Source organism: Loxodonta africana, chromosome 1, assembly GCF_030014295.1.
Source record: "Loxodonta africana isolate mLoxAfr1 chromosome 1, mLoxAfr1.hap2, whole genome shotgun sequence".
Lineage (NCBI taxonomy): Eukaryota > Metazoa > Chordata > Mammalia > Proboscidea > Elephantidae > Loxodonta > Loxodonta africana.
Window position 1 is genome coordinate 213133461 of NC_087342.1, and position 13528 is coordinate 213146988.

Consider the following 13528-nt stretch of genomic DNA (forward strand, 5'->3'; position numbering starts at 1 on the left):
TTATATGGTATGTATATAAGCCCTGGTGACATAGTGGTTAAGAGCTCAGCTATTAACCTAAAGGTTGACAGTTTGAATCCACCAGCGGCTCCTTGGAAACCCTGTGGGGCAGTTCTGCTCTGTCCTATAGGGTCACTATGAGTTGGAATCGACTGGATGGCAATGGGTTTATATATATTAATTTGTGTAGTTTTTACATTACTGTTGTTGTCAGCTGCCTTTCAGTTGGACCCCAACTCATGGCAACTGCGTGTGTTACAGAGTAGAACTGTACCATAGGATTTTCTTGGCTGTAATCTTTACGGATGCAGTTCTCCAGGCCTCTTACCTATGGAGCTGCTGGGTAGATTTAAACTGCCAATCTTTAGGTTAGCAGCTAATTGCAAACCATTTGCACCAGTTGTTACATTGTGCATTATCATTTTCTGGACATTTTCACATAATATGTTATTTTTATCTTCACAATAAAATGTGATTTAGAAAGAGGTTGATGGTTGATCCAGGTTCACCAGCTAGTTAGTGGTTGACCTGGCTTTAAAACAGGCTTCCTGATTCTTTGCAAGGTGATCGCCCTGTTTCAGAGAATCTACCATTGTACATGCAGAGAGGGATCTGGCCAAACTGAACGGAGTGGGATTTCCTGGTATCTAACACCGGAGTATCTTCATCAGTGGGGATTGATGCTATTCATTAGTCAGGGACAAGAATTTAGGAATTTTATAAGCCTTGCGGAGCCCCGGTGGCGCAGTAATTAAGAGCCAAGAGGTCCGCAGTTCTAATCTGTTAGCAGCTTTTTGGAAACCCTATGGATCAGTTCTACTTTGTCCTATAGGGTCACTGAGTCGGAATTGACTCGATGGCAGTAGATTTTTTTTTTTTTTTTTTTATATGAGCCTTGTAAGGAGCCCTAGGGGTGCAGTGGTTAAGCACTTGGTTGCTAAATGAAAGTTTGGTAGTTCAAACCCACCAGCTGCTCTAAGGAGAAAGACATGGTGGTCCGTTCTCACAAAGGTTAAACACCCGTTGCCGTCGAGTTGATTCTGACTCATAGCGACCCTAGAGGACAAAGAGAAATGCCCCATAAGATTCCCAAGGAGTGGCTAGTGGATTCGAACTGCTGCCCTTTTGGTTAGCAGAAATAGCTCTTAACCACTGCAAGATTGTATCCTTGGAAGCCCTATGGGGCAGTTCTACTCTGTCCTCTAGGGTTACTGTGAGTCAGAATTAACTGGATGACAATAGATTAGATTTTGGTTTTTATAAGCCTTGCTTGTCAAGATACTGGACCCGTACTGGACTTAGAATCACAGAGCCAGAAGTATCTTAATTGTTAAGAAATAAATGGCCAGAAATCATCACCTTAGCACCTGAGATGTGAACTTGGTGACAAAATGACCTGCCCCATAATGGTAATTCTGAGAGACTTTGTCATACCATAAAGTGCTGTAATGGGATAGAACCCACACACTGAGGGGACCTTTGCACCTGGCGACTGTGTGCTCCTTTATACATTTTTAATGTGTCTCTTTATCATTCCTTTCTCAGGAACATATACCATTGTAAAGGCTTATTAAATTGACCATAGCTTGTTTTTGCTCCCTTTCTAAGAAATAATGCAAAGTATTACTTTTCAATTAAAAAAAGAAAATGTTTTTCAAACATAATTCAAGTTTTCCTTGTACGGAAAGAACAAGTACAGAGATTTCAAAATTCTCTGTACTTGTTCTTTCTGTACAAGGAAAACTTAAAGAGTCTGTAGAACATTCAGAACTTTTTAACAGGAAAAAATAAAACCACTCATTTATTTGCCAATTATATTTGGAATTTTTACTGCTGAAGTAACCCAGATTTTACTTTTTCTTTTATAGAGTGGAAAGCCGCCTATCAGTGATATGTTCACAGACCTCAAAGATGGAAGGAAGCTGTTGGATCTTCTAGAAGGCCTCACAGGAATATCACTGGTGAGAGGAGCCATCTTTAAGAACTAGGCCAGCAGACTGTTACTGTTCATTACTGGTACTTAAAGACCCACTATGGGTACTTAAAATATGAAAGTTGAAATAGGAAAATTGAAAAGATACCTATTTTAACCAATTTCTTGATAGCACAATATTTAGGCTTTCTTGAGGGCTCTATTTTTTTTAAAATTGAGCTTTAGATGAAAGTTTACAGAGCAAATTAGTTTCGCATTAAACAATTAATACACATATTGTTTTGTGACATTGGTTGCCACCCCATGACATGTCAACACTCTCCCTCCTCGACCTTGAGTTTGTCATTACCAGCTTTCCTGTCCCCTCCTGCCTTCTCGTCCGTGCCCTGGGTTGGTGTGCCACTTTCGTCTCGTATACATGGTTGAGCTATGTGTATTATTGTTTGTTTTATGGGCCTGTCTAATCTTGGGCAGAAGGGTGAACCTCAGGAGTGATTTCAGTACTGAGTTAAAAGGGTGTCCGGGGGACATACTCTCAGGGTTTTTCCAGTTTCTCTCAGACCAGTAAGTCTGGTTGAGGGCTCTATTTTAATCAAAGATAAAACTACCTCAAATCTCATTTCTCTGAGACAGCCCAGGCTGAGAAGGAGAAAGAAGGATGGGTATGTAAAATAGGCATAGAGCTTTTAACAGTAGGGAATAACAGAGATAAATGCATTTAAGCATTGTTTAACAAATATTTAAAAAAAAGAAAGTTGTTTAAAACTATGAGATTTATTTTTATTCAGGTTTTCAGTATTTGTTTCTTCATCAAATTCAACCCTATGACTTTATGTGTAAGGCACTTTATACTCACACAGAAATACCTCCAGAGGCTGAATTAATGCAAAAGGCAGATGGATTCCTTTCTCACCAAAGTGTGGGCGTTATGCTCTCCCATTTGTTTTCCAGATGGTGGGTAGGCACTTGTGAGAGAAATTGATCCCTTTTTCAGATAGGATGCCCTGGCCAGTGAGGCAGAAAGATGCTGCCCAGCTCACCTTTCCCAAGGTGGCAATAATTGCCCTCCCTGTGGGCTCTTGTAGCACTCCTGGAACTGGTGACAGCGCCTCCCTTCTCTGTCCACACTACTGCAGTATGGGGGTGACACACTTTTCCTAAATCTTCCTGCGGCTGGACCAATTTAGATAAAAGAAGCTGTGTTCCTAAAGCAGTGGTTCCCAAACTTGTCTGCATATTAGAATTACCGGAACTCTTTAAAAAATTGGAAAGCCCAGACCACACCCCATACCAGTTAAATCACAGTCTTTTGGGGGATGGAACGGAACATAGGCATTGGTATTTTTGAAGTTCCCTAGGAGACTCCAGTGTTACCAAAAAAAAAAAGAAAACCAGATCAGCTGCTGTGGAGTTCGTTCTGACTCAGGCTTAGCCCATGTGTTTCAGGGTTTTCATGGGAGTGGCCATTTGGTAGAGGTGCCTCAGGGTGGGTTTCAACTGCCAACCTTTCAGCACTTAACTCTGTCGACTTCAGGCAAGATAGAGAACCGGGGTCTCCAGATGTTCTTAGTTGAGGAATTTGTAAACTCCAACCTCCAAGGTGGCCTGAGAAATCAGCCAGGGCCCCTGGCACAGTCGGGGCCTGCACTCTGAGCTTGCTGTTATGTATACAATTCCGTGTCAGCATTTACCAGACCTGTGAAGGGAAAATCTGTTTTATTTGTTTTTGTATCTTCTTTTCCAGCCAAAGGAACGTGGCTCCACAAGGGTGCATGCTTTAAATAATGTCAACAGAGTGTTGCAGGTTTTACATCAGAACAATGTAAGTTCGTGAATGTGACTTTTGGGGTTCTGCTGGGTCATGGACATTATTTATTTGGACACCAGCCACTTGCTCTTTGCACTGGCATCAAGTGATTTTTAGAAACATTTCTCAGATGTATTGAACCTTTTCTATGAGTGAAAGAATGTGTAGTCATGTGCTTTTTCTGATTACTTCATTGATCTATTGTGTAAATTATAAATTTCCAAGATTAAATTTTACTTTAATTCTCTAAAGTTAAGTATCTCTTATCATTTACTTATATTGTTGGCTCGGCCTGCTAAAGCGAAGATCTGGTCTTCTGTGGAGAGATCATCTTCAAAGGCATTTTTCATTCTAATAGGTGGACTTAGTGAATATAGGAGGAACCGACATCGTAGATGGAAATCACAAACTGACTTTGGGATTACTTTGGAGCATCATTTTACACTGGCAGGTGGGAACATTTTGAGTCACTTTTTAATAGAAATTGAAAATACATCATTTGGAATGGAAAAGGCTGACAAACTGCTCTATTTTCCTGGCATAGGAAAAAAGTATCTACTTTTTAAAAAAATATTCAATTTAAAACAACTGACATATTTTCAGGCATATTCAAAAGTTACAAGAATAATTCAAAGAATTCCTAGACCCTTCACTCAGATTTCCCAAATGTAAACACTTCTCTATATTTCTATGCCCTGTCTCTGCCTAAATAGTTCAATGTGCGTTCCCCGAAACTAAGGAATTTTTCTAAAAATAAGGAATTTTCTTATATAACCACAATAAAACTTTAATATAATATAAAACCTAAACCAACAAAAAAACCAAGTCCAGTGCTGTCGAGTCGATTCTGACTCATAGCGACCCTATAGGACAGAGTAGAACTGCCCCACAGAGTTTCCAAGGAGCGCCTGGTGGATTCGAACTGCCAACCCTTTGGTTAGCAGCCGTAGCACTTAACCACTACACCACCAGGGTTTCCAAATATAAAACATATATCCTCATATATAATAGTGTATTTTCTAATTATTAGATAAAATGATAATTGCTATGTTATGTCATGATAACATAAAATATATAGCTGTCAATGTCAGGAAAATAACATTGAAACAGTACAGTTATGTAATCTATAGCTATTATGGTGACATTGTCACTTGTCCCGTAACATCCTTCATACCAAACCCAGAAACCAAATACATTGCCGTTGAGTCGATTCTGACACACGAAACCATATATCCTTCATAGCAAGAAAATCCACGGTCACGTTTTTGAAGAGACCAGTTAACTGAAGGCTGGCTATTTTGTAGAATGTTCCTCTGTGTGGGTTTGGCCGATGTGCCCCTAGGATTAGGTTCAGGCTGTTCAGTTCTGGCGGGGATTCCACAGAAGTGATGTGTTCTTCTTAGTGCGCCATATCAGGAGGCATGTCTGTCCATTAGTTCTGTTTCTGACAGTGTCAGCTTTTAGCATTTGGTTAAGGTGGTTATCAGCCAGGTTCACAAGTGACTGCCCTTAATAAACACTATCTTGTGGGGATATACTTTGAGATTGTGTAAATATTCAGTTACTTATCCAACTTTTATCCCTTAGTTTTAGCATCCATTTGTAATTTTCACTTCGATCCATTATTATGTGGTTGGCAAATAGTGATTTTCTAATTTCACCATTCCTTCTACATTTATTACCTGGCTTTCTACTTAAAGGAAGACCCCTCCCTTGTCTCTTGTCTTGTCTGTCTGTCTGTTCATGTATCTATATATATATCAGTGTAGACTTACTTAGTAAGTTATATTTTTTTACTGTCATTTTTTGATGTTCAGATTATCCTAGATTTGTCCAGTAGGAGCCCCTTTAAGTTGGCTCCTGTGTTTTTTTTTCATACGCCTGCATCATTCTTTGAGTACTTCCTTAAAACGTACGTGCTACTTTGGAATATTAATTAAAATATGTTAGTTCCTGCTACTTTGGAATATTAATTAAAATACATTGGTTCTAGATGATAACTCTTACTGTCATCTGAAAGTTATTTCATGCTTTGATTTTGTTGTCAGTCAGGATTTGTCTCTTCTTCATCATTCTTATAGAAAGTAGAAATTGGGTTCTCTTCCTATTTAAAAGATCTTTTAAATGTGTGTTGTTGTTGTTGTTAGGTGCCGTTGAGTTGGTTCCAACTCATAGAGACCCTGTGTACAACAGAAGGAAACATTGCCAGGTCCTGTGCCATCCTCACAATCGTTACGCTTAGTGCGTTGTTTAAATGTATAGTATTAAGATACTACCTTTTATGTGGTGACAAAAGTAATGTTCATTATAACCAAAAATAATACAAGTATTGTTTCAACTGTAGAAAATATAGTAGTACATAAAGATGTAAAATCACCTCTAAATCCTAGTTTCCCAAAATAATAAAAATATTTTCTTTCTAGTTTTTAAGGGAAAATACAGAAATAGAATGAGTGCCAGGTACCTGACCCATAACGGTTAATTAATGTAATATTCTTTATTCAAGGACTTGATTCAGGTAACTTTATTGATTTAATAGGCTGACATGGTTTCTCTTAAATAGGTAAAAGATGTCATGAAAGATATCATGTCAGACCTGCAGCAGACAAATAGTGAGAAGATCCTGCTGAGCTGGGTGCGCCAGTCCACCAGGCCCTACGGCCAGGTCAACGTCCTTAACTTCACCACAAGCTGGACAGACGGACTCGCCTTTAATGCCGTGCTTCACCGACACAAGTGAGCCATTTTATTCTACTTAGAAGTAGGTTTTACAAATTTGTGTCTCTTCTCTGTCCCTATTCCTTTTCTCCTCCCTAAAAGCCCTTCCCAGTCCCCACCACTTCACCCTTGCAAATGCTCTACCGAAGTATTAAAGTTTTTATTTCTAGGAGGCTTTGAATGGGTTACCTGTTGTTTTCATCTTTGTAAGTTATTTTTAAATAGCATATATTGGACAAGGCTTTGAGTTATAACTTAAAAGATGAACCTTTTCTTTAATTCAAAAATAAAAAAAAATCTAAATAATGAAATGTATTAATGATAACAATGACTGCTTTTTTCCCACATATCTCATCCTCGTTGCATTTTATTTGCCTGGTGGTACCAGACCTGACCTCTTCAGCTGGGACAGAGTTGTTAAAATGTCCCCAATTGAGAGACTTGAACATGCCTTCAGCAAGGCTCAGACTTATTTGGGAATTGAAAAGCTGTTAGATCCTGAAGGTATTGCTCAATATTTAATTGCAACTTTTTTTCCTTTGTAATTTTGATCACTTGAAAAGTGGTGGGTTTTTTTTTTTTTTTTTTCCTTTTCAAAATTAATTAAGAGGATTGAGGAGTGTTATGTGGAAGCCATTTTCTTGCAGACAAGTTATTAGTTATCTTTTATATGTAGCAATTGATAGGATTCTTCAGGGAGAAATTTAGTTGTATTATTGGAGAATAGTTCATCTTTATTAGAGTAAGATTAAAATTTTTAGGGAAATACAATCATTAAACAATTCAATATTTGGTTTACTTCATTAAACTGAATTTTTGTGTGAGTTTATTGCCTGTGTTATGAATACTAGTTGCAGATGTTGCAGGGTTGAGTACTAGACTTGTTTTCATGGTATGAATAAAGCCTGTCATTATCTTAAATGGTAACATATGGTAGCTTATCTTTGAGCATTTTGGGGTGGCTTTTATGGTACCAGAATACTCTGCTGTGCCTTTGTGTCGTATATTATTATATGAAACAGAAATTTCCTGAGCTATGGTACTGCAAAGATTACGTATTAGGTATTGTTTATGGGTACTGAGGAGAATAATTTTATGTCTAATATCGATCAGTTCACATATTTTGGGCATCTAATTTAAGCTGGTTCTTATTTCTTTCCACTTTCAGACGTTGCTGTTCAGCTTCCTGACAAGAAATCCATAATTATGTATTTAACATCTTTGTTTGAGGTGCTACCTCAGCAAGTTACTATAGATGATATCCGTGAAGTAGAAACACTTCCAAGGAAATATAAGAAGGAATGTGAAGAAGGAGAAATTAATATTCAGGTAAGTTTTCATGAATTTTTATTAAAATGTTTGACTTGTCATATTTGTGTTCTCTTAGGTACTATTTAGGTTAAAATCCCTTTTAGCTAGATAAATTCCCTTTTAGAGCGTTTTTACTTTGAATGAGAACATATTAGTTTCTCAGCTTACATTAGTATTAGAAGTTCAGTTTATCAATTAGCATGCCTTCACATGAAGTGATAGAAAACAGTGACTTGACTGAATTAAGAAGAAAAATACATAGTTTCATACAACAACAAGAGTGGAGTTAGGGCCTAAAGCTGTTGATCTTTCTTTGGTTAACTTGGAGATACTGACAAGAGAGAGCAAGGGCTCTGGAGTTAGGCAGACTTGTGCACAGCGATTTTAGGAAAGGTGGTTAAGGGTTCTGTTTCCCTCATTTTTGAGACTGGCCATTATATTTCCTACAGTGAAACGTCTAGAGAGACAGATAAAAGTAAAGGCTTTCCAGCAATCATGGTTACCTGACGTTACAATGAATGGCCTAGAGAGGCTCCCTGTCACTTGTAGTGTGGAAGAACATGGAGGAATGGCTGTGGGAGAGAGGATTTGAGCGTCGTTGGACAATGTTAGTGCTTCCAGACACTTGCGTTTCACAGACCATTAACAATATATAAATAATAATTATTCCCAGCAAAAACATTTAAAATTATCTTGAATGAAACACAGTGAATAACTTGGGCTTAACATGTACTTTCCTATATTGTCCTTATTTCCCTGTGGAATGGAGAAGGATTTATCACAGACAGGCTAGGTACTACAGCTTTATTACCTAGACTGGATGACCTTTAGCCTTCCTTCCATTTCTGAGAGTCTTTGATTGCCTTCAACTTAAACAGTTTATAACTGTATCAAAATAGAAACTAAGATTAGATGCCATGGGTTTACACTGTTGTTGTTAGGTGCCAACTTATAGTGACCCTACATACAACGGAAGAAAGCTGCCCAGTCCTATGCCATCTTCACAATTGCTGTTATGCTTGAGCCCATTGTTGTAACCACTGTGTCATTCCATCTTGTGGAAGGTCTTCCTCATTTTTTCTGACCCTCTACTTTACTAAGCATGATGTTCTTCAGCAGGGACTGGTCTCTCCTGATAACATATCCAAAGTACATAAGATGAAGTCTTGCCATTCTTGCTCCCACGAAGCAGTCCGGCTGTACTTCTTCCAAAATAGATTTGTTGGTTCTTCTGGCAGTCCACGGCGTATTCGCTATTCTTCGCCACTACCATAATTCAAATGCGTTAATAATTCTTTGCTCTTCGTTATTCATTGTCCAGCTTTTGCATGCATATGAGGTGATTGAAAATACCATGGCTTGGGTCAGGTGCACCTTAGTTCTCACGGGACATCTTTGCTTTTTAACACTTTAAAGAGACCTCTTGCAGCAGATTTGTCCAAATGTAATACATCGTTTAATTTTTTGACTGCTGCTTCCATGGACATTGATTGTGGATCCAAAAAAAAAGAAATATTTGATAACTTCAATATTTTCTCTGTTTATTATGATGTTGCTTATTGGTCCAATTGTGAGGATTTTTGTTGTCTTTATGTTGAGGTGTAATCCATATTGAGGGCTGTAGTTTTTGATCTTCATCAAGAAGTCCTCGAGTACTCTTCACTTTCAGCAAGCAAGGTTGTGTCATTTGCAGGTTGTTAATGAGTCTTCCTCCAGTTCTGATGCCCCATTCTTCCTATAGTCCAGCTTCTCTGTTTGCTCAGCATACAGACTGAATAAACCTGTTGCTGTTGAGTCAATTCCAACTCATAGCAACCCTACAGGACAGAGTAGAACTGCCCCATAGAGTTTCTAAGGAGTGTCTGGTGGATTCTAGCTGCCAACCTTTCGGTTAGCAGCCATAAGTCAACCACCAGGGTTCCCACAGATTGATTTAAGTATGGTGAAAGGATACAGCCCTGACGCACACCTTTCTTGACTTTAAACCATGGAGTACCCTCATGAGTACAATTAAGTGTTCTGGAATTCCCATTCTTTGAAATGTTATCCATAATTTGTTATGATCCACACAGTGGCATTCCTTTGCATAGTCAGTAGAACACAAGTAAACATCTTTCTGGTCTTCTCTGCTTTCCGCCAAGATCCATCTGACATCAGCAGTGATATTCCTTGTTCCACGTCCTCTTCTGAATCTGGCTTAAATTTCTAGCAGTTCCCTCTTGATGTACTGTCACAACTGCCTTTGAATGATTTGCAGCATAATTTTACTTGTGTGTGATATTAATGATATTGTTTGATAATTTCCAGCATTCTGTTGCATCACTTTTCTTAGGAATGGGCACAGATACGGATCTCTTCTAGTCGGTTGGTCAGGAAGCTGTCCTCCAAATTTCTTGGCATAGATGAGTGAGCACCTCCGGTGCTGCCTGTATCTGTTGAGACATTTCCATTGGTACTGCATCAATTTTTGGAGCCTTGTTTTTCACCAGTGCCTTTAGTGAAGCATGAACTTCTCCCCTCAACACCCTTGGTTCTTGATCATACGCTAGCTCCTGGAATGGTTGAATGTCGACCAATTCTACAATGACTCTGTATTTGTTCCATCTCCTTTAGACGCTTCCTGTGTCATTCAATATTTTCCCCATAGAATCCTTCAGTATTGCAACTTGAGGCTTGAATTTTTTCTTCAGTTTTTTTCAGCTTGAAAAATACTGAGTGTGTTCTCCCCTTTTGGTTTCCTAACTCCAGTTCTTTGCACATCTCATTATAATATTTTACTTTGTCTTCTTGAGCCACCCTTTGAAATCTTCTGTTCAGCCCTTTTATCATTTCTTCCTTTTGTGTTAGCAACTCTTATGTTCAAAAGCAAGTTTCAGTGTCTTTTCTGACATCCATTTTAGTCTTTCTTTCCTGTCTTTTTAATGACCTCTTGCTTTCTTCATGTCGTTGATTTCGTTCCACAACTCTTCTGATCTTTGGTTTTATCAGTCTTCAATGTATCAAATTTATTCTTGAGATGGTCCCTAAATTCAGATGGGATATACTCAAGGATGTGTTTTCGCTCTTGTGGACTTGTTATAATTTTCTTCAGCTTCAACTTTAACTTGTATATGAGCAGTTGATGATCTGTTTGGCCCCGACCATATTCTGACTGATGTTATTGAGCTTCTCCATTGTCTCTTTCCAGAGATGTAGTCGATTTGATTCCTCTGTATTCACCTGGTGAGGTCCAAATGCATAGTTGCTGTTTATGTTGTTGAAAAAGGTATTTGCAATGAAGAAGTCATTGGTCTTGCAAAATTTAGTCATGTCATCTTTGGCGTCATTTCTATCACCAAGGCTGTATCTTCCAGCTACTGATCCTTCTTCTTTGTTTCCAACTTTTGTGTTTGTTCCAATCACCAGTAATGATCAATGCATCCTGATTGCACATTTGATCAATTTTAGACTGCAGAAGTTAGTAAAAATCTTCAGTTTCTTCATCTTTGGCCTCAGTGATTAGTGCATAAATTTGAGTAATATTTGAATTAACAGGTCTTCCTTGTAGGCATGTGGGTATCATCCTATCACTGACAGTATTGTACTTTAGGATAGTTGTTGAAATGTTCTTTCTGACAATGAACACGATGCCGTTCTTCTTCAATTTGTCATTCCCAGCATGGTAGACCATATGATTGTCTAACTCAAAATGGCCAATACCACTCTGTTTCAGCTCACTAATTAATGCCTAGAATATTGATCTTTATGCATTTTATTTCATTTTTGGTGACTTCTAATTTTCCTAGATTTTTACTTCATACATTCCACATTCTAGTTATTAATGGATGTTTGCAACTATTTCTTCTTATTTTGAGTCATGTTGTCTCAGCAAATTAACGCCCTAAAAACTTGACTCCGTCTATGTTGTTAAGGTCACCTCTACTCTGAGGAGGCAGCTCTTTGCCAGTCCTATGTTGAGTACCTTCCAATCTGAGGGGCTCATTTTCCAGCACTGTATCAGACAATGTTCTGCTGCTATTCATAAGGTTTTCAGTGGCCATTTTTTCAGAAGTAGACCTCCAGATCCTTCTTCCTAGCCTGTCTTATTCTGGAAGCTCCACTGAAACCTGTCCATTAAAGGTGACCCTGCTGGTATGTGAAGTACTAGTGGCAAAGCTTCCAGTATTACAGCGATACGAGAGCCATCACAGTACAACAAACTGACAGATGTGTGGTGGGTATGCCATAAATGCACATACATATTTTGATCCTTCATTACTGTGAGTATTCTGCTGTTCAGCTTGAGATAAGCCTCCTCATAGGCTATCACTGCAGCATGTGTACATGTTACGATAGTGCTCAGTAACAGTTAGTTGCAGACCCTGCAGCATATATCCTTCCCCACCCCCAATACCATTGCCTCACAGGGACTTAATGTTTATGCTGTGTTGCTGCTCTTGACATTTGTTTTGGTATCATGGTGGGGGAAAGCATCCTTCCAGTTCATTAGAAACCCCAAAATATGTAAAAAACCTAAAAGCAGTACCACTTTTAAATTCTGGTCTTGGGCAGGGCATGTAGAAGTGGGGTGTAGGTTGAGTTAGTGGCAGGTGAAAACTGGTTTTACAGTCCTTTCTTCAGGTAGAACTTTAACTGGTGTCTTTTATCCTTGGTGGTGGTGGCCTTGTTTGTGCCGTCAAGTTGATTGACTCATAGTAACCCCACGTGACAGAGTAGAACGGCCCCATAGGGATTCCTAGGCTGTAATCTTTCCTGGAGCAGAATCTGGCCATGTCTTCCCTACCACGGAGCTGCTGATGAGTTCAAACTGCTGACCTTTCGCTTAGCAGTCAAGTGCTTTACCATAGTGCCAGCACCCAGTGGTGTGCTGGTAAACCAGCTCTCCAAAAAACAAACAAACAAACAAAAAACAAAACCCAAAATCTGATTTGTATTATTTGATGGTGTTTTTGGTATAGATACTCTCACCATGGCCAAATTTTAGACTGTCAAAGATAGTGGTTCAGAAAATTCCCAAATATTTCACTTGGGCATGGGAGCCAGCTCCAGCATACACCTGAGTGGCACAAAACAGGAGAGTTGAAGTAGGCAGTTGACCAGGTCCTGTAGCCTGGTCATGAATTCTTCACTGTATCATTATTATTATTTTGGGGTGAGAAGTAGAAATTGTTTTGATCTATAGCATGGATTTTGAGGTTTTGTGTACTTTTTCAATCTATACTTGTGGTTAGTACAACCATGCTGCTTCTTATACTTCCTAAGTATCACTAAGCAGTCGCCTGACACTTGGCTGATGTCAAAGTGAGAGTGTCTCCTGCCACTCATGCTCTGCTAGTCATGAGGGTCACTTATTTATTTTTGAGCCAGTAGCTTGTAATCATGGTACTTGGTTAAGAGAAACAAATCATTTTCTTTTCACCTGTTTTCCATCACCTTCCAGGATCCTTTCTTTAGCTTCAAGAAGAGATGCACATGGATTTCAAAGTTATAGGAAATACATTTTAGAGAGGCAGAAAGCCTGGACGTCGGAGTTGAATTTCAGCTCTGTAACTCCTCTCTTTGGGTTGGTTAGTAAGCTTCTGAACCACAGTGTTGTCTGTAAAACATGAGTAAAACCATTTGTTTTATAAAGATAAACCAGAAAAACCAAACCCACTGCCATTTAGTTGATTTCGACTCATAGCTACCCCATAGCGCATAGTGTTTTCAAGGCTGTAAATCTCTATGCAAACAGACTGCCATGTCTTTGTTCTGTGGAG

General features: G+C 38.8%; 1 protein-coding gene across 13 annotated transcripts in view; it reads left to right on the forward strand.

Annotated features, from left to right (window-relative positions):
* The window catches only part of UTRN (utrophin), a 616684-nt gene that overhangs the window by 142876 nt on the left and 460280 nt on the right, over positions 1-13528 (forward strand). For 12 of the 13 annotated variants that reach the window (XR_010323082.1, XM_064291826.1, XM_023551169.2 and 9 more), the window contains 6 exons: positions 1869-1961; positions 3678-3755; positions 4099-4191; positions 6304-6476; positions 6847-6962; positions 7627-7787. Coding sequence is in view for 12 of the 13 variants with exons in the window: in XM_064291826.1 (XP_064147896.1) it covers positions 1869-1961; positions 3678-3755; positions 4099-4191; positions 6304-6476; positions 6847-6962; positions 7627-7787 (714 nt within the window). In the remaining variant the exon portion in view is untranslated. Of the gene's footprint in view, positions 1-1868; positions 1962-3677; positions 3756-4098; positions 4192-6303; positions 6477-6846; positions 6963-7626; positions 7788-13528 lie in introns of those variants that run through there. The other variant, XM_010587643.3, reaches the window with a different exon arrangement.